Source organism: Dendrobates tinctorius, unplaced genomic scaffold, assembly GCF_039654945.1.
Source record: "Dendrobates tinctorius isolate UK_male_01 unplaced genomic scaffold, ASM3965494v1 ptg000103l, whole genome shotgun sequence".
In the NCBI taxonomy this organism is placed as follows: Eukaryota; Metazoa; Chordata; class Amphibia; order Anura; family Dendrobatidae; genus Dendrobates; species Dendrobates tinctorius.
Window position 1 is genome coordinate 36,412,214 of NW_027361771.1, and position 25,260 is coordinate 36,437,473.

The 25,260-nt window shown below is 42.7% G+C and overlaps 1 protein-coding gene across 2 annotated transcripts in view; it reads right to left on the bottom strand.

The window, feature by feature from the left end:
* Positions 1 to 1,762: 1,762 nt before the first annotated feature.
* Positions 1,763 to 25,260, bottom strand: part of LOC141100184 (uncharacterized) — a 79,484-nt gene continuing 55,986 nt past the window's right edge. For both annotated transcript variants that reach the window (XM_073588485.1, XM_073588486.1), the window contains exons 3-7: positions 13,802 to 13,990; positions 13,599 to 13,716; positions 11,111 to 11,205; positions 10,907 to 11,018; positions 1,763 to 3,373 (exon numbers count right to left, since the gene is read on the bottom strand). In XM_073588485.1, the coding sequence (XP_073444586.1) occupies positions 2,223 to 3,373; positions 10,907 to 11,018; positions 11,111 to 11,205; positions 13,599 to 13,716; positions 13,802 to 13,990 (1,665 nt within the window). In that variant the 3' untranslated portion in view covers positions 1,763 to 2,222. The remainder of the gene's footprint in view (positions 3,374 to 10,906; positions 11,019 to 11,110; positions 11,206 to 13,598; positions 13,717 to 13,801; positions 13,991 to 25,260) is intronic.

Sequence of the window (25,260 nt, forward strand, 5' to 3'; positions counted from 1 at the left end):
ACCGATCGCCCCCGCCAGTCGGTGTGGGGGGGTCGGGTCTCGGTGTCCAGCCATGTCCGATGCTATTGCAGCATCGGCCATGGCTGTATTGTAATATTTCACCAAATTTCATTGGTGAAATATTACAAATTGCTCTGATTGGCTGTTTCACTTTTGACAGCCAATCAGAGCTTTCATAGGCATGTGGGGGCTAAGCCACGCCCCCTGGGGGTTAACTCTCAAGTGTCCTCTGTGTGCGGGCCGGGTGACCTTTCAGTGACCCCGGTCACCTGACCCGCAGGGGGGCAATCAATTCATGACGCCACATAGGCGTCGTGGGTCGTATTGGCACAACTTTTCATGACACCTACGTGGCGTCAAAGGTCGGGAAGGGGTTAATATCGTATGCCAGGTTAACTCATTTATAAACCCACTTGTAAGCGGTGGAAAAAACTGAAGAAACCGGAGGAAACCCATGCAAACACGGGAAGAAGATACAAACTCCTTGCAGATGTTGTCCTTAGGGAGGATTCGCTATTAGCTGTATTGGAATATTGTAGTGGGATACTGTGGTAGTCGGTTACTACTCCACTTGGTAACAAGATCAGCAATAACTGGTCAGTGTGAGGGACATGAGCTTTTGAAAAATGTAAACGAAGAACCATTCTCACCATCATCAATGCTGGTTCTGGAGTGCGGAGAAGTGTTTTTGCTTGAACGCAATACGTAAGCAGCATAAAGAGAGGGATCCAGCTCCATGGAGTAAAATGGTCTTTATTAGTGTGCAATCAGACAGCAGTACAACACTGATGACGATTGCATTGCAGTGCATGGACTGGTCAGTGGCTCTCCTGACCCGAGTGTGATAGCATGTATTTCTACGCAGCAGTCACGCTTGGCTCAGGAGAGCCGCTGTCCAGTCCGAGCATTGCATCATTCGTCGTCCGTGCTATACTGCCGTCTGACTGCGCCTTTTTATTGAATGAACTCAATTACAAAGGTGAGAGTTAAAATCGCATATCGAAAGCATAGTATGATCATGATTAAGAGCGGATAACACCAGAAACGCTTAGATCGCCTGATTGATCGTTTGACCACGTAGTCATGGACTGTGCACCTACTTTTTAGCTTCGCTATGCCATGCTTTTGATATGACATTTTATCCCTCACCATTGGAATTGAATTCATTTACTAATAAAAAGAAAAAGGTTTTACTCCACAAAGATGGTCCCCTCTCTATGTTGAAAAATATGCAGAACAAAACTGGTATAATTAACAATCAAATACTTTAGTAATATAAATCCAATTAAAAAACAAACAACAGATACTGGACGTAGTAATGAGGGTCTCTAAAAATGTCAGGAATTCTAATCGTGTTTTAGGAATCAAAATGTATAGATATCTGGCATACAGAATCAAAATAAAGAACAAATCAATGACAATAGTGCCAAACAAACTGTACAGAGTAATACATGCTCCAAGAGAAACCAGTATAGAAACAGATGTGAAACAATCAGCGTATAGAAGCGTAATTATGGTCACCAACTGCAGGGACACATCAGACACACGTTGTACCAAATGCTTTCGCCCAGGGCTAGCTTGCATCGCTCACTTCTGCATTGGGAAGGCAGCGGTACTGACGACTTCGTGCCTGCAGTTATCAAGCGTGTGTTCCATTGTAATGAAAATACAGGTAAACGATGCCTTATAACTGTGCACGTATCACTGCAGGTGTGACATCAGTAGCAATGCATAAGTAAGCAACAAAAAAAGAAAACAAATGTCATGGTGAATGCAATTTATTTTTAAGTTTAGCGGGAGGCAATTTTGTATGTTCCAGTCCTGCCAATGAGGATGCCGAAATGCAGCCATATTACGACCATCCGAATAAGAATTTAACATCTTGCTTTCAAAAAGTATACCTTTTTTGAGTACAGTATACATGATTTTCTATGTCACTTGTTTCCAGTGGAGCATTGTTGAATTTATGGTAGAAAAGCTGGGCTCTTGCAGCTTCATTCTTCTCAATTCTTTACACAATGAATTACAATCACAGGTTAAAACCATTTTATGGTTTGTCAAATCTCGGAAAATTTCACAAAACTTTTTTTCGTAATTGCCAGTTTTGCATGAGTGAACCTGTTGTATTAAAGTCATTGATTGTTGCAAAAACATTTTTGATATAATGAGCATGGAAACAGCCCTTTCTCAGCCCTCTGATTTTTTTTTTTACAAAATACTTCCTATGGTATAAACAAATATGACTTTAAACAAGAGTGAAGTTTCTGATGGCTTGTTAGAGTTGATTTTTGAGTAAAACATTTTCCACATTCAGAACATGAAAACGGTTTCTCCCCTGTGTGAATTTTCAGATGCCTTACAAGATCTGATTTCTGGGAGAAAAATCTCTTACATTCCAAACATGAAAACGGCCTTTCCCCTGAGTGAGCTCTACGATGATAATCAAGTATAGATTTCTTGATAAAACATTTTCCACATTCAGAACATGAATATGGCTTGATTTCAGAGTGAATTTTTTGATGGTTAACAAGATATGATTTCTGGTTAAAACATTTTCCACATTCAGAACATGAAAATGGTTGCTCCCCTGTGTGAATTCTCTGATGATCCCTAAGTTTGGCTTTGGTAATAAAACATATTCCGCATTCTGAACACAAATATGGCTTTTCCCCTGTGTGAATCCTCTGATGTTCAACAAAAGAAGGTTTCTGAGCAAAACTTTTCCCACATTCAGAACATGAGTAAGGTTTCTCCCCTGTGTGAGTTCTCTGATGGTCCCTGACTCTGGCTTTACTAGAAAAACATTTTTGACATTCAGGACAAGAAAATGGTTTCTCCCCAGTGTGAGTTCTTTGATGTTGAACAAGGTGAGGTTTTTGGGTAAAACATTTCCCACATTCAGAACATGCAAACGGTTTCTCTCCTGTGTGAGTTGTTTTGTGGGTTAAAAGAAAGGATTTCTGATTAAAAGATTTCCCACATTCCAAACACGTAAACGGCTTCTGGCCTGTGTGAATCATTTCATGCTGAGTGAGACCCGATTTACGTGTGAAACATTTTCCACATTCTGAACAGGAGTATGGCTTCTTCCCTGTGTGAATTTTTTTATGTTGGAAAAGATTTGCATTTTTTGCAAATTGCTTTCCACATTCACCGCATTGAAACATTGCAGCCTCTGTCTGGCTTGTAACAATTTGTGATTGGTTAGGAGAATGCTCTTCAAGATTATAGAACTGCTCTGTAGTGTGAAGTTCCATATGTACATCATGGATGAGATTTTCTACTGATGAATGTTGCAAGGCATCATCTGCCACTTCTATATAATTTGGAGTTACACAGCAGCTTTCTTCCAAGTCCTTAGTGGGATTTTCAGCTAGATAAAAAATAGATTTGATTATACTTTTAGGTTTTACAAACCACAAAATAGACTTATTTCATAATACTTCTAAGATTATAAAAATTAATCCATTACAAAAACATGTATTTACAGGTATATGCAATAATTACCTTATCTGAACCTCCATCTCACCCTTGTTAGCATATTCGATCTACCCATACTGAGTATTCCAAATTATAACAGATTCCCTGAGTAAGGGGTATCTTTTCTCACAACTCTGGCCCATGGTTCAGGTCAGTCCTTTCTGGCTGTGAACAAGAGTTGTGCAAATTTCCTTACCTTCCGGGATCCCAGTCTTGGCTTATGATTAGCTTGGCTGACTAGATATTACCTGTACATTGAATCCCACACAGATAACATCACGTCAGACCAGTGAATCAAACACCATGCTGGGGAAGCAGAAAGCTCAGGAAGTTTGCGTAGCTCTTGGTCATGGCCCAAGAGCACTGATCTGGACCGTAAAACAGTTGCATGATGCGATCTGCTCATCTCGATACCTGAATATTATTTTTCTCTCTTTTTTCCAGGATAATTTCAACCCTTGTTATTTTTCGAATAGTTAATTTTAAGAGCATAATATGCTGTGTCACAGAATACACTTTGTTTGATTCTACTTAAAGTACCGATGAAAAGTTTGGACAGAGCTGTTCTTGCAATCATTTTTCTTATTATTATAGTAATGTGCACATTGTAGATACAGACTGAAGGCAGAAGAACCACAAAAACACACATATGAAAACAAGAAGTACATGTGAAACAAACCAGAATATGGTTCAGATTCCTCAAAGTACCCCTTTTTTTACTCTCCACATCCTTTGGCATTCTGCCCAGCAGCATCAGAAGGTAAAGCCACTTTTGGATTTTCTGGTTTGGTCAGAATGAAGTCCTGTGTCCCTGCATTTCGTGAGCAGTATGTGGCCAGCTGGCTGCAGCTTCCCTTTTTACTATTTAGTCACCTGGTACGCCTTTTGAAATGTACTGAAGTTTTTACCAGAGGTTCTAAGCACATGTTGGCTGCTTTATCTTCGCTTTGCTGGACAACTCATCCCAAACTATCTCAATTGGGTTGACGCTGGGAGATTATGGAGGCCACATTTTCTGACTAATCCTAGCGAACATATAGTTCACAGGGAGCGTTCAAGCCAAGCTCCAAACCAAATAATATCAATCATTCACATAGAATGATGATTCAATTGAGAAATTATTTTTCTCTTTAACTTACTTTCAATACCATATTACTAATTATCTTTATTGTAAAAAAGAACATAAAAATACATAAATACATTTCCAAATGTTCACCGCAACCTGCCCAAACTCAGCTGCACGCATATAAAGCGACACTGCAGCAGCCAAGCACACATCCTTCTCTCAACTGGTGCTGCCACTCACCACTGTGGATCAGTGTAATGAGTGGACACAGCAGACAGGAGAGAGGGATGTATGTGACTCATGCACTGACACTGTGTGCACTTTGCTCATGTAATGTCAGTTTGTGTGTGCAGGGATAACTTTTCAGTCCATAGTGATTAATATATAGCACTCCGAAAGTGTAGATTGGTGCCCGGGTAGGGTTCCAATTCGTAGCAGTATGTAAATGAAAAATTGGTAATCAGATAAATACAAGGAACAGAAGATATTTATTCATACAATCCAACAGATCCAAAATAATATGACGCTTCGGTCCAGTGTCTGGCCCTTCATCAGAATGAGACTGATTGCGTAAGGAATAGGATTGGGCATGTTTCCAGCGCTGAGGCAAGTGCGATGTTAGTCACTATCAGTAAGGAGCTGACTAAGTGTTTATCTGTTCATTGCATCAGTCTGAGGGCCGAGTTTTCATCTATGACTTTCCTTTCCACGTATTACTTGCTCTAGACAAGTGAAAGCTATCAAAAGAGGAGGCGGCGGAATGAAAAACGGAGAGCTTGGCCACAGCAAGGAAGCATCCAGCATAAGTCCCTTATATAACTATTTGATTAGTTCAAGTTGAGTTTTAGGGGTCTCAAATTCCCTTTAACATGTCATAATGGAATAAAACCCCAAGAGGTTCCACAAAAATCATAAGGTCCCATAACAAAAGTCCAAATTGCCACCCTTCACCCAGTAAGGTTGTAGCGCATAGAAGAATCTGTCCAGAAAGGTCTGTAGGTTCAGTTGCCTATTGGCATGTCCTGGGAGTCCGTACCACATTGGCAGAAGTGGCCGAACAGATGCTAGTCAGGGGTGGAGCGATTCAGCAGCTGCATGGTATGTCTCCATTGAGGGTCCACCACTGTATACAGTAACAGAGAAAAGTAATATGGTCCAGGATATGGCAAAATGACAGGTACATGGGCTGTAACATCTGTGCTGATAGTGCAAAGACAGAAGGCATTTCTCTACAGGGTGCACACTTTTTGACTATATCGGTATGATCCTTGCTGATGCTACATATTACAAATATTTATGTAGTCTGATAGGGGACAAGACCATTAGAAACTGGACTCCCCCAAGTTACAGGCCTCACAGCAGTTGTGTGACCTACTGCTATTGGTAGTACGCATAAGCATTATATAGTTGTAAATGAGTCTTGTGAAACCTCAGATTTAAAAAGCAGAAGTGGAGGTTTGTTGTGGAAAAAAAGAATCAAAAACACAAAAAACTGTATTAAAATGCAATGAAACAAGGATCAGTTCTGCTGAGTGCGATTATAAGGCTATGTGCACACGATGCATTTTTTATGCGTTTTCACGGCATTTTTTTCCACGCGTAAATGGTCCAAAAACGCAATGGAATGCTTATGCTAGGGGAAGAGTCCTGAGATCATTTGCATATTCCCAGTGCCTTCTGGGATAAGTGAAGAGTCTCCGCAAGCTCAACGATCACTGGATTTTGGCCGTTGCAGCTGAAAGAGGAAGTCGGTAAACCGCGCGCCGAATTTTGACTAATTTTTCAAATCACCTTAAACAATAACAATATGGAAGAGGCCAGGAGCCATTTGGTGAGCTGCATTTCTTGCTACATGTTCACAGACTTACCAGTGGAAAAGCCAAACTTCACATGCCACAAATGCAAGCTTGTGTCCCTGTTGGAGGAAAAGTTGCAAAATCTCGAAGAGAGGTTAGCTACGTTGAAGATCATTAAGGAAGGTGAACAGTTTCTTGGACAGAGCAGAATTATCTCTTCATGTTACAGAAAGAGAAGAAATTCGAGGTGCACCTGAAGAAACAGAGGAATGGAAAAATGTGACCCAGAGAAGCAGGAGTATCAGGAGGCAGTCAGCACCCATACTGCTCAGGAACCAGTACCAGGCTCTCACGCAGGAAAACGATGAAGAAATACATCAGGATAAGACTTTGCCCACAAACAGCAACCTTGTACGCCTTCAGAATCTTCCTGGATGGAGAAAGAAAAATGTTGTGAAGAAGAAACGGAGAGTGGTGGTCATGGGGGATTCCCTGTTGAGAGGAACAGAGGCCGCTATCTGCAGACCGGATATAACTTCAAGAGAAATGTGCTGTCTTCCAGGTGCAAAAATTAAAGATGTGTCTGACAGGATATCAGGACTCTTCAGACCTACAGATGACTACCCATTCCTGCTAATACATGTGGGGACAAATGACACAGCAAGAAACAACCTGGAAACCATCTGCAGAGACTTTGAAGACTTAGGCAAGAAAGTGAAAGAACTGGGAGCGCAGGTGGTCTTCTCTTCCATCCTCCCAGTGGATGGCCATGGAACAAGGAGGTGGAATAAGATTCTGCAGGTGAACAACTGGCTACGTCGATGGTGCCGTCAGCAAGGATTTGGATTTCTGGATCACGGAGTGAATTACTTATACGATGGACTACTTTTCTAGAGATGGGGTGCACCTTACGAAGACTGGAAAACATGTATTTGGAAGTCGCCTTGCTACACTCATCAGGAGAGCTTTAAACTAGGACAATGTGGGAAGGGAAGCAAAAGGCCAGAAAAAGCCATACACCTGACAAATGCTAATGGGAACTCTGCTATTAGAAGTGGGAGGAAAGAACAAAGACAAAAAAATCTAAATAATAAAAATATTGGAGAAAGAGAAACCAATCACAAACTAAAATGTTTCTATACTAATGCACAAAGCATGGGCAACAAACAAGGAGAATTGGAACTACTAACACAGGAAAAGAAATATGATGTCATTGGAATCACTGAAACTTGGTGGGACAATACACATGATTGGAATACAAGGCTAGAAGGATACAACTTATTTGCAAGAAACAGACTTGATAAACGAGGAGGAGGTGTCGCATTGTATGTTAGAAAAGCGTATATCTGCACAGAGATTGAAGCTTCAGAGACTGGGAGTTCTGTGGAAACTGTTTGGGTAAGAATACAAGGACAGAACAAAGGAAAGGACACCATTGTAGGCATTTACTACAGGCCGCCTGTGCAAGCTGAAGATATGGATGAACTCTTTATGAATCAAATGGCCAAGTTCTCCAAAAAATATGACATAGTTGTCATAGGAGATTTCAACTATCCAGACATTTGTTGGGAATCTCAGGCAAAACTAACAGGTCAAGGAAATTCTTATCCTCTCTTGCTATCAACTTTATCTTCCAAAAGGTAGGGGAGAAAACAAGGGGAACTGCTACCTTGGATCTAATCCTTATAAACAGGGAGGAAATGGTTGAGGAGGTAAGAGTGGCTGGGACCCTAGGAGGTAGCGACCATGCTATTTTAGAATTTTGGATAACTAGAGGAGGAAGACCTGTGAAGACTCAGACGTCAAGGTTAGATTTCAGAAAGGCAGATTTTAAGGGATTCAGAAAGAATTGGAGGGATCCAATGGCTGGATATCCTTAAAGACAAAAATGTACAGGAAGGATGGGAAATCTTGAAAAATGAAATTCTCAAAGCACAATTATTAACAATTCCGAAAAGAGGGAAGAATAGGAAGCATTTAACGGTACCAGGATGGATGAACACAGAACTTAAGCACATGCTAAAAAGAAAGAAAAAAATGTTTATAAAATGGAAAGAGGGAGGCATATCTAAAGAAGAATATAATGCTGTCTGCAGAACCTGCAGGGCACGAATCAGATTACTAAAGCTGACAATGAATTGAGGTTTGCAAGAGACGTCAAAAGCAATAATAAAGGATTTTAATTTCCTTTTATGACAGAATCACTGATTGGGTGGAACAGGGAAATTCTGTAGATACAGTATAGTATATCTTGACTTCAAAGCATTTGACAAAGTATCTAACACAATCCTTATTGAAAAAATGGCTAAGTATGGAATGGTCAAGGCAACTGTTAGGTTGATTCATAACTGGCTTAGTGATCGGACCCAAAGAGTGGTCATAAATGGCTGCACATCCAGTTGGAAGAATGTCTCAAGTGGGGTACCACAGGGCTCTGTCCTGGGCCCTGTATTGTTCAACATCTTTATCAACGATTTAGATGACGGAATTGAGGGTATACTAATAGATCACAGACTGAATATGAGTCAACAGTGTGATGCAGCAGCAAAAAAGGCAAATGCAATTCTAGGATGTATTAACAGAAGCATACAGTCTAGATCACGTGAAGTGATTATTGCCCTCTACTCCTCTTTGGTCAGACCTCATCTGGAATACTGTGTCCAGTTTTGGGCGCCACATTTTAAAAAAGACATCAACAAACTGGAGCAAGTTCAGAAAAGAGCGACCAGAATGGTGACCGATCTGCAAACCCTGTCTTATGAGGAAAGGCTGCAGGATTTGGGAATGTTTAGCTTGCAGAAGAGAAGACTGAGAGGATACTTAATAGCTGTCTACAAATATCTCAAGGGCTGTCACATTGTAGAAGGATCATCTTTATTCTCATTTGCACAAGGAAAGACTAGAAGCAATGAGATGAAACTGAATGGGAGGAGACACAGATTAGATATTAGAAAAAACTTTTTGACATTTTGACAGTTAGTGATCAATGAGTGGAACAAGCTGCCACGAGAGGTGGTGAGTTCTCCTTCAAGAGAAGTCTTCAAACAGAGGCTGGACAGACATCTGTCTGGGATAATTTAGCGAATCCTGCTTTGAGCAGGGGGTTGGACCAGATGGCCCAGGAGGTCCCTTCCAACTCTACGATTCTATGATACTAATTCAATGACAATCCTGAAGAGTTGTGCACATGATCCAGAAATTTCCATCCGTATTTGCAGCATTTTATTTTTTGCAGCATGTCAATTCTTTTTGCGTTTCTGCAGTGTTTTTGACTCATTGACTTCAATTGAGTCAGTCAAATCTGCAGCAAAAATGCAGGTGTAAAAAGGTTTGCGTCTTTGCTGCGTATTTACTGTTTATTTGCTGCAGATTTTCTGCCAAAAACGTTGCGAATTGTCAAAGGAAATTATGTCAGAAGGAGGAAGAGGGTGTGAGCGGAGAATGTGTGCGTTTCTGTGTGTGTCCATGTGTGTGTCCCCATGCAACAAACAGTCCACAGCGATTGTACTTAGGCATCGTCTGATGGGACAACTACTCCCATCCGGCTACGTCTTTTGTTACATATAACAGAGACCGCTTGAGCCGATGATGGGAGAATAGTCCCATCATCGGCGCCTGAGTTCAATTGTAAAGAAAAAAATCAAAACATTTAGATAATTACATACATATCCACAAAAAAATACATGTTTGCCGAATGCCTAATTCCCGATGCACACGTTTCCTGCAAACAATCAAAAATAATAAACCAACATATACTCCCCTTTCTGCCGTAATCCATTTACTCCCGAGTGTCCCATGGTCATCTCACGTGTAGAACAGTCACATCAAGAGATAAATAAATATATATATATATATATATATATATATATATATATATATACACATATAATATCACTTATATTTGTTTTGTGTGTGCAAACATAAATTTGAACATGGTATGTAATGACATTATGGTCTTCAATGGAGAATGAAAAAGAAGAGGTTGGACAAGGTAATGACCTCACAATTCTTTTTTTTTTTTAATAATATATCTTTAGTTCTATGGATTTACAAAAACGCAAGCAAAAACGCATAAAAAAGTGCATATTTTCCACTGTGTTTTTCTGCCAAGAGATGGAGAAACATTACAGAAATTTCTGCAAGCAAATACGCAATGTGCACACATAGCCTCACAGTCAGTCATTACATGTCCCACACTGTTAATGACCCTTGTCATTCAGTGTCCGGTCCATAGCCTGGCACAGCTCATCTACATATAAGAATGTGGATTTCTCTAGAATAAGACATCAGATTGCAGATACCAAGGTGTCATTTTATTCAGCTTCCTCTGACCCATATAGATGGCTTAGGAGGGTTGATCCTACTGACAGATTCCCTTTAACAAATGTGCGCCATGGCATATGGCGTTTCTGCTCAGTCTGGGCGCAGTGATGAAGTCTGAAGTTCCATGACAATTATATACACACCTTTTTAAGGACGAATACATGGGTGAAAATCCAGATCCCTAACAGAATATTAAATATGACAAGATGAAACATTATTGGAAGAAAACGCTGTTCCTTACCCATTCCAATATCTAATGGCATTTCCTCCTCCTTACACTGCGGATCAGCCTTCACATTAGTGGCCTCGTCTTCTCCGATAACTTCAGCCTTGATATCACACAGATGTTCACTCTGAACAGACAAGGAGGAAATATAGAAAGAACATGTAAGTTTGGTCTGCAGATGGAAGGTTATTATAGGAGGATATCTGACGTGCCTCCTACCTGACCGCTCTGCAGGACACCATATTTCTCTGCATTATCTGGAGAACTTAGAGGACTGGGGCTTCTGTCTGGTACATTTGTGCCCGTGGCGCCATCTGTGGTGGAAACAATGACACATTTATCAAGAAGTCAGTAATGAGGTGTAACTAAGGAAAGACAACTTGCATGCTCGGACACCGGTACTGTTATGTGAGCTTCAGTGGCCACTTACTCTTAAAGGGAATCTCTTACCCTGTTTTCTCTACCCCATCTGAGAGAAGCATAAAATCATTGTCTTATCTACTGCTGATCTACCAATTCTCTGGCATAAGGCCAAGTAGTCTTCTAGTGATAATCTACTGCTGATAAAATACTGATTTTACAAAAACTGCATCCAAGCAGCCCACTGAATGATACATTGATGGAATCAGGGTCTGTGTCCCTAAATCATGCTGCTCTCAGATTACATATTTCAAACCTCATGACTAATTGCCTTAAAACTTAGCTCCTGTTATATCTGTGTCCTCAGCGACTAGCACTAAGATGGCAGCTGCTTGTGGGAGCAGTAGTGAGGTGCCAAATTAAAAAGAGGTGACGAACATCTACAGGTGCCAGGATGATTTAGTGAGGTTAAACTTCAACCTACAGAGGGCAGATTTTTTCACACATGTGGATCCATTGCAAATGGTGGTGTGAAGGTTTCAACATGGCCCTTGTATGCATGGACTTACAGGAGTCTAAGTGTGGAGCCTGAATAAAAGCATATTTTGCACTGAGCCTGTCAGGAATCCTATTTTGCGATCCCACTTTCCAGTTCCGGTTAGGAACTTGCAGCTCTCTGGTGCCTCCCTCATCCTCAGGTCCATCAGGGAACTACATCTAGGGTAAGTAGTCACCAGAAAGGCTGCCTTGCCATGTACTAGCTATCAGGCACTCTGCAGTGAGGGCGGTATGTATATCCCCAGTCTCAGGCTGGAAATACACACTTAAAGGGAATCTGTCACCCCTTTTTTGAGATCATATAATGATATCATTCAATTGTGTGTCACATAAGGATTCTCTTAGTACTTTTGCTTCCCCCTGACCCCGCACCTTTCATGCATAAATACCTTGTTTATATCGGTTCAGATGTATGTAAACTGCCGCTGTCAGGTCCGCTGGGCGGGGCTTATTCAACTGCTCCTCCCCTCCCTGTCTTGCTCTATGCATTTCTTCTTGTGTAGAGCAAGACAGCGAGGGGGGAGCAGGTGAATAAGCCCAGCGGACCGGACAGCGGCAGTTTACATACATCTGAACCGATATAAAAAAGGTATTTATGCATGAAAGGTGCGGGGTCAGGGGGGAAGCAAAAGTACTAAGAGAATCCTTATGTGACACACAATTGAATGATACCATTATATGATATCTCAAAAAAGGGTGACAGATTCCCTTTAAACTTCAGTTCCGTCACAGCCGGGGTCTCCAAAATTCCCCAGAACACTTTGCTGCCACCAGCTCCTCGTTCGACATGAAAGCCAATATGGGGCCAGGAGCCCACCCACAGGGTAATGTAATTTAGCGTGGAGGTCGAGGTGGTTCGTTCTTAGAGCAAGGAAAACGAAACAAGTAAATTTTATAGATTTACTCCAGAAATTATAGGCAGTGTTTACAAAAATACAAAAAATGTTACAAAAGAGACAAAATACAGTATGTACAAACAGTTAGAAATAAAATGGATTAAAATAAGAACATACACATCTCAGTCCCTGGTATGACGTGTTGATGGTGGGAGAAGCACCTTCCACAAGGGAAAATGGTCTATCAGCACAGCTCCCTAGCTGGCACTCCGGGCGATTGACAACTTCCTCATGGAGCGGGTCAGCTTTATGCTTTTTTCCCTGCTCACTTCACGAGGTGGGCTGAGTTAGAGAATGCACATCTCTTTCTTAAAAGTTATTAAAACTTCTACTTGCCATATCTCTGGCCGTGGGGTTCACAGAGTGACGCCTGGGGTATCATATGTTTGCTTACGAATTTCTCTTTCATTTAAGACCGAACACCATATGTCTATGTATGACTGGGAGGCATATACCCTTTTCTCAGCTTCTGGTGGACGCACAAGTCGCAAAACGCTGCTGGGAATAGCTTTAATTATGCAGATTCAGGAAATATATGTGTCCTGCCCCTATGTTTAATCTGTGTTATTAAATTCAAGTTTGAATGAACAAAGAACATGTGCTCTAAACTTTACTTCCAGCTTGAGCCGGCAGACCAGGATCTCACATTACAAGAGGTGGTATAGCTGGTGGGAAGGGGCGAGTGGACATTCCATCAGGGGGAAAAGGAGAGAGGTTGATAGAATTATACTGTTTAGGGAGAGAGAACTGCAGCTACATGGCTGTACATGAAAAGCTCAGAGCTATACTGCACAAACGAGATGGGGGAGGGGCAGCAAGAGTCCTGGAAGTGTACATAGAATCTTAGGAATTATTCATATTTTCCTGACAGAGCTGAATACAGTTTTCCCTACCTGGTGATGTGAGAAGATGGTCAGTCATGATGTCCTTGTACAGATCCATGTGTCCTTCTATATACTCCCACTCCTCCATGGAGAAATGGACAGTGACATCCTGACACCTTATAGGAACCTGACACACAATGATACAGTCATCACCCAGACACATCATCCCTTGTGTTACTGTATAATGTCCCACTATTCTCAGCAGCGCTCACCTCTCCAGTCAGCAGCTCAATCATCTTGTTGGTGAGGTCCAGGATCTTCTGATCACTGTATCTCTCAGGTATCAGTGAGTGAGGCAGAGGCTCCATGATGGGGCTGTGGGTTCTGCTCCATTCTCCAGACACAGGATGATGGCTGCTTGGTGTGGCAGACTCAAATGTCTTCTTAGTTAATATGTAATCCTGAGTGCAGAGGGAAAAGATAAATATCACTTGGTAAATTCAAATGACAAAATGATATTAGATGTCAATTATTTCCCAAACATCCCAGCTACCAGCATGACACAGAATGGGAGGAGACACAGATTAGATATTAGAAAAAACTTTTTGACAGTGAGGGTGATCAATGAGTGGAACAGGCTGCCACAAAAGGTCTTTAAAACATCTTTAAAGATGTGTGCCTACTACTGGTATTCATGCTATTATAAATGTGATTGACCATTGGCAGTCATGATTATTTAGCATTTGTGCTTCCTTTTATTATTTACTTGTACTGCCTGCAGCTAAACACATGGCCATATTCATGTGTAACATATAGGATTGTAAAAGTCTTTCAATATATACCAATCTAATATTTATGGTAGCACCTAGCACTTTATCCCTTGTTAATAGGTAAACCTCTCTAGTCTCCATACTACGACCTTATTTACTGGTTTCCATAATGCTCCCTTCTTTGGGGATCATTGTGGGGTCTATAAATATATCCATCCTTTTCTGCACTTTCCCCCCTAGGAGGTCTTTTCCCCACCCTATCAATTAACTGTTTGTACAGATGTTATTAGTTTTAATAAAATGATTTGTATCTTTTACTTATGCTAGAATCTCTTGTTATTGACAGCAATAAATCTAGCTGCTATCAATTTGGTAACCATTCTATGATTCTATAACATTGTTTTCATTGTGTAAAAGCAGCAAAAAAAATCTATTTACAGTAAATCTGGTATCGCTGTAATTGTACTGACCCGAAGAGTAAAGCTACCTCATCACTTTTACCACATGGTGAATGGCATAAAAAACAACAAAACAATTCCTGAATTGTTGTTTTCTTGCATACTCTGCCGCCCAAAAAATGTAAAAGAAAGCGATCAAAAAATGTTATGTGCCCAAAAATCGTACCAATAAAAAACCCTACTCATTCCACAAAACAAAAGTTGACGCTCTTGGAAAAAAATTGGAAAATTTATATCTCTTAAAATTCGGCGATGCAAAAAACTTTTTCTATTGTGCAATTGTAGCAAAAAAGAAAAAAATATATTAATCTGGTATTCTAGTAATTGTAATCACCAGAAGAATAAATCCATCTAACATAGAAACATAGTTTTAAAGGCTGAAGGAAGACCTTATGTCCATCTAGTTCAGCCTATTTTTAGTGCAGCTGTTCTTCATTGTTGATCCTGGGTAAGGTAAAAAAAAAACTCACAGAGTAGAAGCCAATTTTCTCCATAGGGAAAAAAATTCCTTCCCCTAAGCTGGGTCAACCATCTACCTATAATATTCTGTTATTCGTAACCTTCTATATTGTTACTCACAAGAAAAGCATCCATTCCTTTCTTAAATTCATTCAGTGAGTTGGCCATCACCACTTCCTCAGGAAGAGAATTCCAGAGCCTCACTGCTCTTACCGTGAATAACCCTCTTCTATGCTGGTGCCGAAATTGTCTTTCCTCCAAACGAAGAGAATGCCCCCTTGTTCTTGTCACAGTCCTTGGTACAAACAGTTCATTGGAGAGATCTCGGTATTGCCCTCTGATATACTTGTACATATATATTAAGTCTCCCCTAAGTCTTCTCTTTTCTAGAGTAAATAGACCTACTTTTGATAACCTTTCTGGGTATTGTAGTGAACCAACTCCATTTATCATTTTAGTAGCCCGCCTTTGAACCCTTTCAAGTTCAGTAATGTCTTTCTTGAGCACCGGCGTCCAAAATTGCACACAATACTCCAAGTGTGGTCTGAAGAGTGATTTGTACAGAGGGAGAATTATGTTTTCATCTCGTATCCCCAGACCTCTTCTAATGCATCCCATGACCCTATTTGCTTTGGTGGCAGCTGCCTGACACTGGGCACTCCAATTTAGCTTCTTATTGACTAAGATGCCTAAGTCTTTTTCCATGTCTGATTTCCCCAGTAGTTTCCCATTTAGTAAGTAATTGTAGCATCTGTTTCTCCTTCCCATGTGAATAACCTTACACTTATCTGTGTTAAATCTCATTTGCCATTTTTCAGCCCAGTTCTCCAATTTACTCAAATCTGTCTGTAGTTGCAAACTGTCCTCCTTTGTGTTAACTACCTTACATAGTTTTGTATCATCTGCAAATACTGATATTTTACAGTGTAAGCCATCCACTAGATCATTAATAAATATATTAAATAGTAGGGGGCCCAATACAGAACCCTGTGGTACCCCACTAGTAACCCTGGCCCAATCTGAGTATGCACCATTAATAACCACTCTTTGTTTTCTATCACTAAGCCAGCTACCTACCCATCTACACACATTGTCCCCTAGCCCAAGCTTTCTCATCTTACTTACCAATCTTTTATGTGGGACAGTGTCAAATGCTTTAGAGAATGCGAGATAAATGACAGCCAACGATTCTCCTTGGTCCATTTGAGAGCTTACATCCTCATAGAAGCTGATCAGGTTAGTTTGACAGGAGCGATCCTTCATAAATCCATGTTGATATGGAGTTAAACATTTATTAACATTGAGATATTCCATAATGGTATCCCTTAGAAACCCTTCAAAAATTTTACCCACAACAGATGTTAAGCTTAAACAAAATGATACTCGCGCTATGAATCAATGGAGAATAAAAATATATATATATAGTTACCTGTAGGATCAAGGCAATAAACTCATAAGCATTAGATGTTAGAGGATACTGAGTATTGATGGATCAAACTTGCACATACACCCACTGTGACTATTACCTCTGAATAGGAGTGCAGTGGGAAACGCCCGATGGTTCACTAATGTGAACAGACTTTTAAACAGTAGATTCACCGCTGTGAGTGGACTTTTGCTTTTGAGCGGTAGAAGCCAGCGGCATATACTTGCTAATCGTTTAGGAAGTCTCTCAATCAGTAGAAAAAAAACAAATAAAACACCGAGCTCTGTTCCGGCCGGTAACAGGCTCCAGGTGCTGGCAAACGTCCGATAATTCTCCGATAGTGATAGATCCCGCGTGAATGGCGTGAGAGCAGGGAAACGAGCATAAATGATCGCTCACCGAAGTAGACACAGTCCAACGGCGGTCAGCATACCAGCCGCATTATAGATTGTAGACACCCGCGGTCAGTGTGGTGTGAATCTGGCAGGACCTGAGATGATAATCCAGATCAACGAGAGGCGCGCAATCACGTGATGTCTGATAACAAGAGTGCTGCTTGAGCCAAAATTCCAACTATTTTCGGAATATCACAGATTCCTTCCTCAGGGATGGCTCATCATGCACTCGGTGGGGTTAAATACCCTTGGCTCAGCAATGAATAGCTAGTACAAACAGATGATGTTAATCAAAAGCAAACAGTTCCACCTCATTATTAAGTCCCCTCGGTTTTAAAGTGTCCAATTCAAAAATCCACCTGGTTTCTTCTTTTGACAAAATTTAATAAAATCCCTATTGCGCCAGTGTTTATGGACCTTTTTGATACCCATTATTTTAATACCCCGCAAAGACCCCTTGTGAACAGAGGAAAAATGTCTAGATAGAGGATGATTGTCAGACTTAGATCTTATATTGCGAAGATGTTCCCCTATACGCTTATTAAGCGGCCGCTTAGTGCGTCCCACATACCGTACATTTTTCTGCACGGACATTCTATAACATAAATAACGCCTTGAGTAGTGCATGTAATGAAATCTGTTATTGGAAATTGTATATTATCATTTGAAATTACACTCTGCTGTTTAGTAGGATTGAGTGTTTTACACACCTTGCACTTTTTACAAGGAAAAAAAGTGCAAGTTTGAATTTTGCCACAGTCAACAAACCTTCTCTCCCACCTGAAACATGTCTCCCGAGGCTCTCTTTTTGTCCACAAAATATTTGTATCTCCCCTGGGCCCGAGAGATATTACGTCTGACTTCAGCCCAGAGGTTTTTTAAACATTGAACAGACCCCTCTGCCCCTGGACAACCAGAATCCACCCGAGAAAACTCCCCAAAATGCGGATTAAACCCATAGTTAATCAGGAATGGGGACATGTTGGTGGACTGACTCACCCGGTTGTTAAAAACGAATTCAGCCAACGGTAACGCATCACACCAATCCTCCTGTCTGGCGGAGGTCAGACACCTGAGAATTTGTTCCAGGGATTGATTGGTGCGTTCTGTCTGACCATTACTCTCCGGGTGACATGCCGACGAGAAGGAGAGTGAGATGCCCAATTTCATACAGAACGCCCTCCAAAATTTGGCCACAAACTGCAAACCTCTGTCAGACACAACATTCAGGGGTACCCCATGCAATCGGACCACATGCTGCACAAACAACCTTGACAATGTTTCTGCTGAAGGTAATGCTGCCAAGGGAATGAAATGGGCCTGTTTAGAAAACCTATCCACCACCACCCAGATCATGGTATTGCCCCTGGAAGGTGGAAGGCCGGTAATAAAATCCATGGAAAGATGAGTCCATGGCCTATCAGGAACCGGTAAAGGTATGAGTTCCCCAGCCGGTCGGTTATGCAAGCTTTTAGAACGGGCACACATGCCACAAGCAGAAACAAATTCCTTGACATCGGACCTTAATGAAGGCCACCAAAAACCCCTGGCTACTGCCTCTCTAGTGGCCGTGATACCTGGATAAGCACTCAGCCTAGACTCATGAAACTCCTGCAGAAGTCTAGGCCGCAATGAATCTGGAACAAACAGTTTATCCCCTGGCCTGGTTGCAGGACCTAGGGCCTGAGCCCTTAGAATTTCTTGTTCCAACTCAGTTGAGACCCTCGCCACTACCACCCCTGGGGGAAGAATGGAGGACGGCGGCTCAGGGGGAGACACTGGATCAAAACTTCTGGACAGGGCATCCGCTTTAACATTTTTGGACCCTGGTCGAAAAGTAATGGAGAACTGAAATCGTGAAAAAAAAAGTGACCAACGGGCCTGTCTAGGAGTAAGCCTCTTAGCAGATTCAAGGTATGCCAAATTTTTGTGATCCGTGACAACCGTGATAGGGTGAGCCGCCCCTTCCAAAAAGTGCCTCTATTCCTCAAACGCCAGCTTGACCGCAAGAAGTTCCCTATTGCCTACATCATGGTTTTTCTCAGCTGAAGAGAACTTCTTGGAGAAGGCATAGGGTTTGAGATTGGTAAGGGTGGCCGGACCCTGGGACAGCACTGCCCCCACCCCCACTTCAGAAGCATCCACCTCCACAATGAATGGTTTGGATGGGTCAGGTTGTACCAACACCGTGGCAGACATGAAACATTTCTTAATCGCTGAGAAGGATTCCTTAGCGAATACAGACCAATTTTTTACATCAGCGCCCTTCTGGGTAAGATCCGTGAGTGGTTTAACCATTTGTGAGAAACCTTTAATGAATTTCCGGTAATAGTTAGCAAATCATAAGAAGCGCTGGAGCCCCTTGAGATCTCGAGGCTGAACCCAGTCAGCGATCGCCAGCACCTTCTTAGGATCCATACGAAACCCCTCACAGGACACAATCAACCCCAAAAAAGACAGCTCCAGTACAAAAAACAAACATTTTTCCAATTTAGCGAACAATTGGTTCTCCCTGAGTCTCTGGACAACTGTCTTTAGATGTTGCAAGTGAGATTGACTGTCCGGGGAATACACCAAAATATCATCCAAATAAATAATAACAAAACGGCCTATCAGATCAGAAAACACAACATTGATGAAATTTTGGAAAATAGCGGGTGCATTAGTTAACCCAAACGGCATTACCAGGTTCTCAAAGAGTCCTTCTGATGTGAGGAATGCCGTTTTCCACTCGTCCCCTTCCCAAACCCTTATCAGATTGTAGGCCCCCCACAGATCTAACTTGGAGAACCATTGGGCCCCAGCTAACTGGTTACATAAGTCTGGGATGAGGGGAAGCGGGTAAGAGTTCCTAACCGTTATCTTGTTCAGTTCCCGAAAGTCGAGGCACGGCCGCAAACCACCATCTTTTTTTCTTCACAAAGAAGAACCCTATTGCCACAGGTGACACAAAAGGCCTGATATGCCCTTTGCGGAGGCTCTCCGCTATGTACTCCTTCATGGCTTGGCGCTCAGGCCCAGACAAATTGAACAATCGAGCCTTAGGTAACTTGGCTCCGGGTACTAAATCAATGGCACAATCATAGGGTCTATGTGGTGGCAGCGCCTCAGCCTCACTTTCGGAAAAAACGTCTTCGAAATCCTTCAGGTACCCCGGAATACCTTCAAGACTGACAGGCGACACAGACACGGATTTAACAGCGTTAACAAGATGTCCCAGGTTACCACATTTATTATTGCATCCCCATTGAGTGATTTCCCCTGTAACCCAATCAATGGTAGGATTATGGCGTTGAAGCCAAGGCATCCCCAGTACCAGTCCTGCAGGCAAGTTATCTAGCACAAGACAACTTAGTTTTTTCCACATGAGTGGAACCCACTTTTAGAGAAAAAAGTTCAGACCTGCAACAGATACCGTCTTGGGTAAGAGGAGATGAGTCAATTGCCACAAGTTTAACAGGATCGTGAAGCCTGATTGTCCCTATCTTATTAAGAGTCATAACCTTGGTATCAATCAGGTTCACAGCAGAACCGCAGTCAATAAAAGCAGTAGTCTGAACAGGACCATAACCAAGTTTCAGTTCCACCTGCAGCACCATTTTTGCACATGAGGAAAATTGTACTTGAAGGTCTGGGTAGCCTCCTCGACTACTACCCAGACCTAGTCGTTTCCCGCCATCTTGGAGGATGACGGACAGGAGGGGCAGTCCTTCTTCCAATGTCCAGATTTCCCACAATAGAAGCACAAATACTTTTCCCAGCGGCGTCTTCTTTCCTTTCCCTCACAGGTGACAGCGCTCACCTCCATAGCCATAGGAAGAGTCCGGGTCTCATCTCCACTGAAGAATAATGGTGTTTCCTGTTGCATAATGCCTCTAGCCCCCAGCCTGCGATCCATGTGAACCGCTTGGATCATGGCATCCTCCAGGGAGTCAGGCGGAGGATGAAGTGCCAAAGCATCCTTCAGACTTTCACAGAGGCCGAAGGGCAGCATCACTCCAGGAAATCTCGGCTGCCCAACGTCTGAATTCAGTACAGAACCATTCGGCCGAGTGCTCCCCCTGACAGACACTCATCACCTTGTCCTCAGCCAACCGCACTCTATCAGGCTCATCATAAATAAGCCCTAAGGCTTCAAAAAACGCATCCACAGACACTCTCTCAGGGGCAGAAGAGGAAAGCAAAAATGCCCAGGCTTGTGGGGACCCCCTAAGCAGGGACATCACCACCCCCACCCTCTGTTTCTCATCCCCAGAGGACCGGGGTCTTAAAGAGAAAAAGAGCTTACAGCCCTCCTTAAATGCCCTGAAATCATCCTTGTTACCAGAAAATGTATCTGGCAATTTAACCGGGGATTCGGGTGGGACTAAAATGACATCTCTATTCCCCACCTGCTGGAAGCCTGCGGAAAGCACCCCCTGAACTGAGTCCTCCACCCGCCATTGGGACAGGGCAAGAGGTTGGTGTTTCAAACTAAGCTTCTGCAGTGACTGAGTCAAGCATTTCACCTGCTCAGATAAAGCACACATTTGGTCCATGCTGCAGAAGTGAGGAGAGAAAAAAAAATTGTAGGCCAGTTATAATGTCAGGAACACCGCACTGAACTTGCTCACTGAGCCAGTGCGCGTGTCCTGAGTAAAGCGAACAGTGGTCAAAGATACCTGTGGAGCGGGCAGCAGCCGAGTAGATGTGTACTTCAGAGCCGCAGGACCTGAAGCACGTGACTGCTAGGGGCGTGGCCTAAACTCCACAGAGCTAGGAGCTGCAAGATAACTCCTAGCAGGGTAACTGCGAGACAAAGTTACCAGGGGGCATAGACAGGGAGAATAGTCAAGACGTAGCCAGTGAATCACACACAGAGATAGCTGGAAGGTACAAGAGGGGCGAGCAGAGAGTAGTCAGGTCACAGGCAATGAGTCATACACAGAGATAATAACGCAGTACAAAATCAACAGGCAAACTCACAACGGGAAACAGAACTGGGTCAGAACCATATAAACAAGCTATAGCAACAAACAGGCACACAGGGGTCAGCACACTAGGCCAAAAGGCAAAAGTATAACTGGCAGGGATTGACGCTTCCCAGGGGTTTAAGAAGCTCTCCCAGAACCAGAAAGAGGCCACAATTATTAAACCCAGGTGTGCAGGTCAAAACCTGCACCGAGCTCCAGACATTAACCCCAGGTGTGCAGCTCAAAAACCTGCACTGGGATCATGACACAAGTTGTGACAGATAATTATCCTTGGTCACTGACAGAAATTGGTTTCCTTTCTGAGATACGCAGGTTTCAGTTTCCCAGTCTATGTCGGGGTAGTTGAAGTCCCCCATAATAATCACCTCATTGTGATTTGCTGCTTTGTCTATTTGTTTCAATAATACATTTTCAGTGGCGTCTGTTATATTTGGTGGCTTATAACAAACCCCTATGAGGATTTTATTACTTTTCCCTCCTTGTATCTCCACCCATAGAGACTCCACCTCTTCATTTCCCTCTTGTATATCTTCTCTTAGTGTGGGCTTTAAAGTGGACTTTATATATAGACAGACTCCACCCCCTTTCCTATTTTTACGATCCCTCCTAAACAAATCATATCCTTGCAAGTTAGCCGCCCAGTCAAAGCTGTCGTCTAACCTTGTCTCAGTTATTCCTACTATGTCGTATTTTTCCTCATACATTACCAACTCCAGATCTTCAATCTTATTGGTCAGGCTTCTTGCGTTGGTCAGCATGCAGGAAAGAAGTTTTGCTTCCTTTTTCTTAGCTTCCTTCTGAGTACCCTGTCTTGGGTCCTCTTTACCACATCTAGTATCCTTGATTAGTTTGTCCTTCTGCTGCATGTTCTTGTCTGCTGTTTTTCCTCCCATCCCCTCTTCTTCTAGTTTAAAGCCCTCCTGATGAGTGTGGCAAGTCTTCTGGCGAATGTGTGTTTCCCAGGTTTTGCGAGGTGTATCCCATCTCTTGTGAGAAGTCCATCGTAGAGGTAATTCATGCCATGGTCCAAGAATCCAAATTCTTGCTGCCTGCACCACCGTTGTAGCCAGTTGTTCACCTCTAGTATCCTATTCCATCTTGATGCCATGACCATCGACTGGGAGGATTGATGAGAAAACAACCTGTACATTCCGTTCCTTTATTTTCTTCCCCATAATTTCAAAGTCTTCGCAGATAGTTGGTAGGTCATTTCTTGCCGTGTCGTTTGTGCCTACATGTATCAGTAGGAAAGGGTAGTCGTCCTTGGATTTGAGGATAGTTGGTATCCTGTTGGCCACATCCTTGATTTTTGCTCCTGGGAGCCAGCATACTTCTCATGCGGTTATGTCCAGCCTGCAGATAGTTGCCTCCGTGCCTCTTAGTAGTGAGTCGCCCATAACTACCACTCTTCTTTTCTTTCCGGACGCACTGCTTGTTGCTCGTGAGTGTTTTTGAGTGTCATTTGTTTCCGCTTTTGTTGACAGAGTAACTTCTTTTGTTGATAGTGTGTCTTCTCTTGCAGATACGGTATCATCCTGAGCTGTGCCATTTTCGTTCTCCAGCATGAGGGCTTCATATTGGTTGCTAAGCTGTGTGGGTGGTGATGACCACTTGATCCGTTTGCTTCTTTTCGTCACATGGCTCCAATTTTCAGCCTCTGTATGTGCTCTGAAGCTTTTCTTACTTTCCGTATCCTGAATGGTTGCTTCAGCTTCATCCAAGAAGTCCTCATGTTGCTATTCTTTCTTCCAGTCCCTGCACCTTTTCCTCTAAGAGGGCAACAAGTTTGCACTTCTGACAGGTAAAGTTGAGTTTTTGGGCTGGAAGATCCATAAACATGTAGCATGTGTTGCAGGTGACCATGTGGATTTTCTTCTCTTCCATATTGCTATTGCAGATGCAGTCTATGATGGGTGGAAACTCAGCGAGACCTGGCAAGTCCCAGCGATCGATCAGTTTATGGCGACTCGTCTCCTCTTCCCAGAATGCACCGGAAATATGCAGATGAGCTTCCTGCTTCTCCAATCCCATCTCATCACATACTTCATGGTGAATGGGGTAAAGAAAAAAAAAAAAATCTCGACCTGCTGTTGATTTGTTTATTCTGCCTCCCAAAGATCGCAGTAAGGCTCGACTCACATTTGTCCTGCATTCTGCACTGAGTGCTTACAACGTGGTGTCCATGTAATGTCTGAAAGATGCACAAAATCCCCAACAGAACATCTAATATATAAAGCTCAAAGTGTGTATGTATGTGTGTATGTATGTGTGTATGTCCGGGATAGGCATCCGCACCGTCGCAGCTACAGCCACAAAATTTGGCACAGTCACACGTCTGGACCCCGAGAGTGTCCTAAGCTATGTTGTGAGGTGAAATTTTAACCCCGCGCGTTCCAATTCACCAAACAATTTTGCCCCTGTCTACATACTGGGGAAAAAGTGTGTGCGCGTCAAGCCCCGCCCCTCATTATGATGTCACAATGGTTGCCATGGCGACGCTGATGTCATCATAGGTTGCAAGCCCTGCCGCCGCTCATTATGATGTCATAATGGTTGACCATGGGATGGAGGATGTGTGATGGGTATATGGGCACTGGACTATGGGATGGTGGATATGTATGACGGGAATATGGGCACAGGACTATGGGATGGAGGATGTGTGATGGGTATATGGGCACTTGACTATGGGATGGAGGATATGTTTGACGGGTATATGGGAACGGGACTATGGGATGGAGGATATGTTTGACGGGTATATGGGCACAGGACTATGGGATGGAGGATATGTATGATGGGTATATGGGCACGGGACTATGAGATGGCGGATATGTATGATGGGTATATGGGCACGGGACTATGGGATGGAGGATATGTATGATGGGTATATGGGCATGGGACTATGAGATGAAGGATGTGTGATGGGTATATGGGCACTCGACTATGGGATGGTGAATATGTATGATGGGTATATGAGCATGGGACTATGGAATGGAGAATATATTTATGATGGGTATATGGGCATGGGACTATGGAATGGAGAATATGTATGACGGGTATATGGGCATGGGACTATGGGATGGAGGATGTGTGATGGGTATATGGGCACTGGACAATGGGATGGAGGATATGTATGATGGGTATATGGGCACGGGCCTATGAGATGGCGGATATGTATGATGGGTATATGGGCACTCGACTATGGGATGGCGAATATGTATGATGGGTATATGGGCATGGGACTATGGGATGG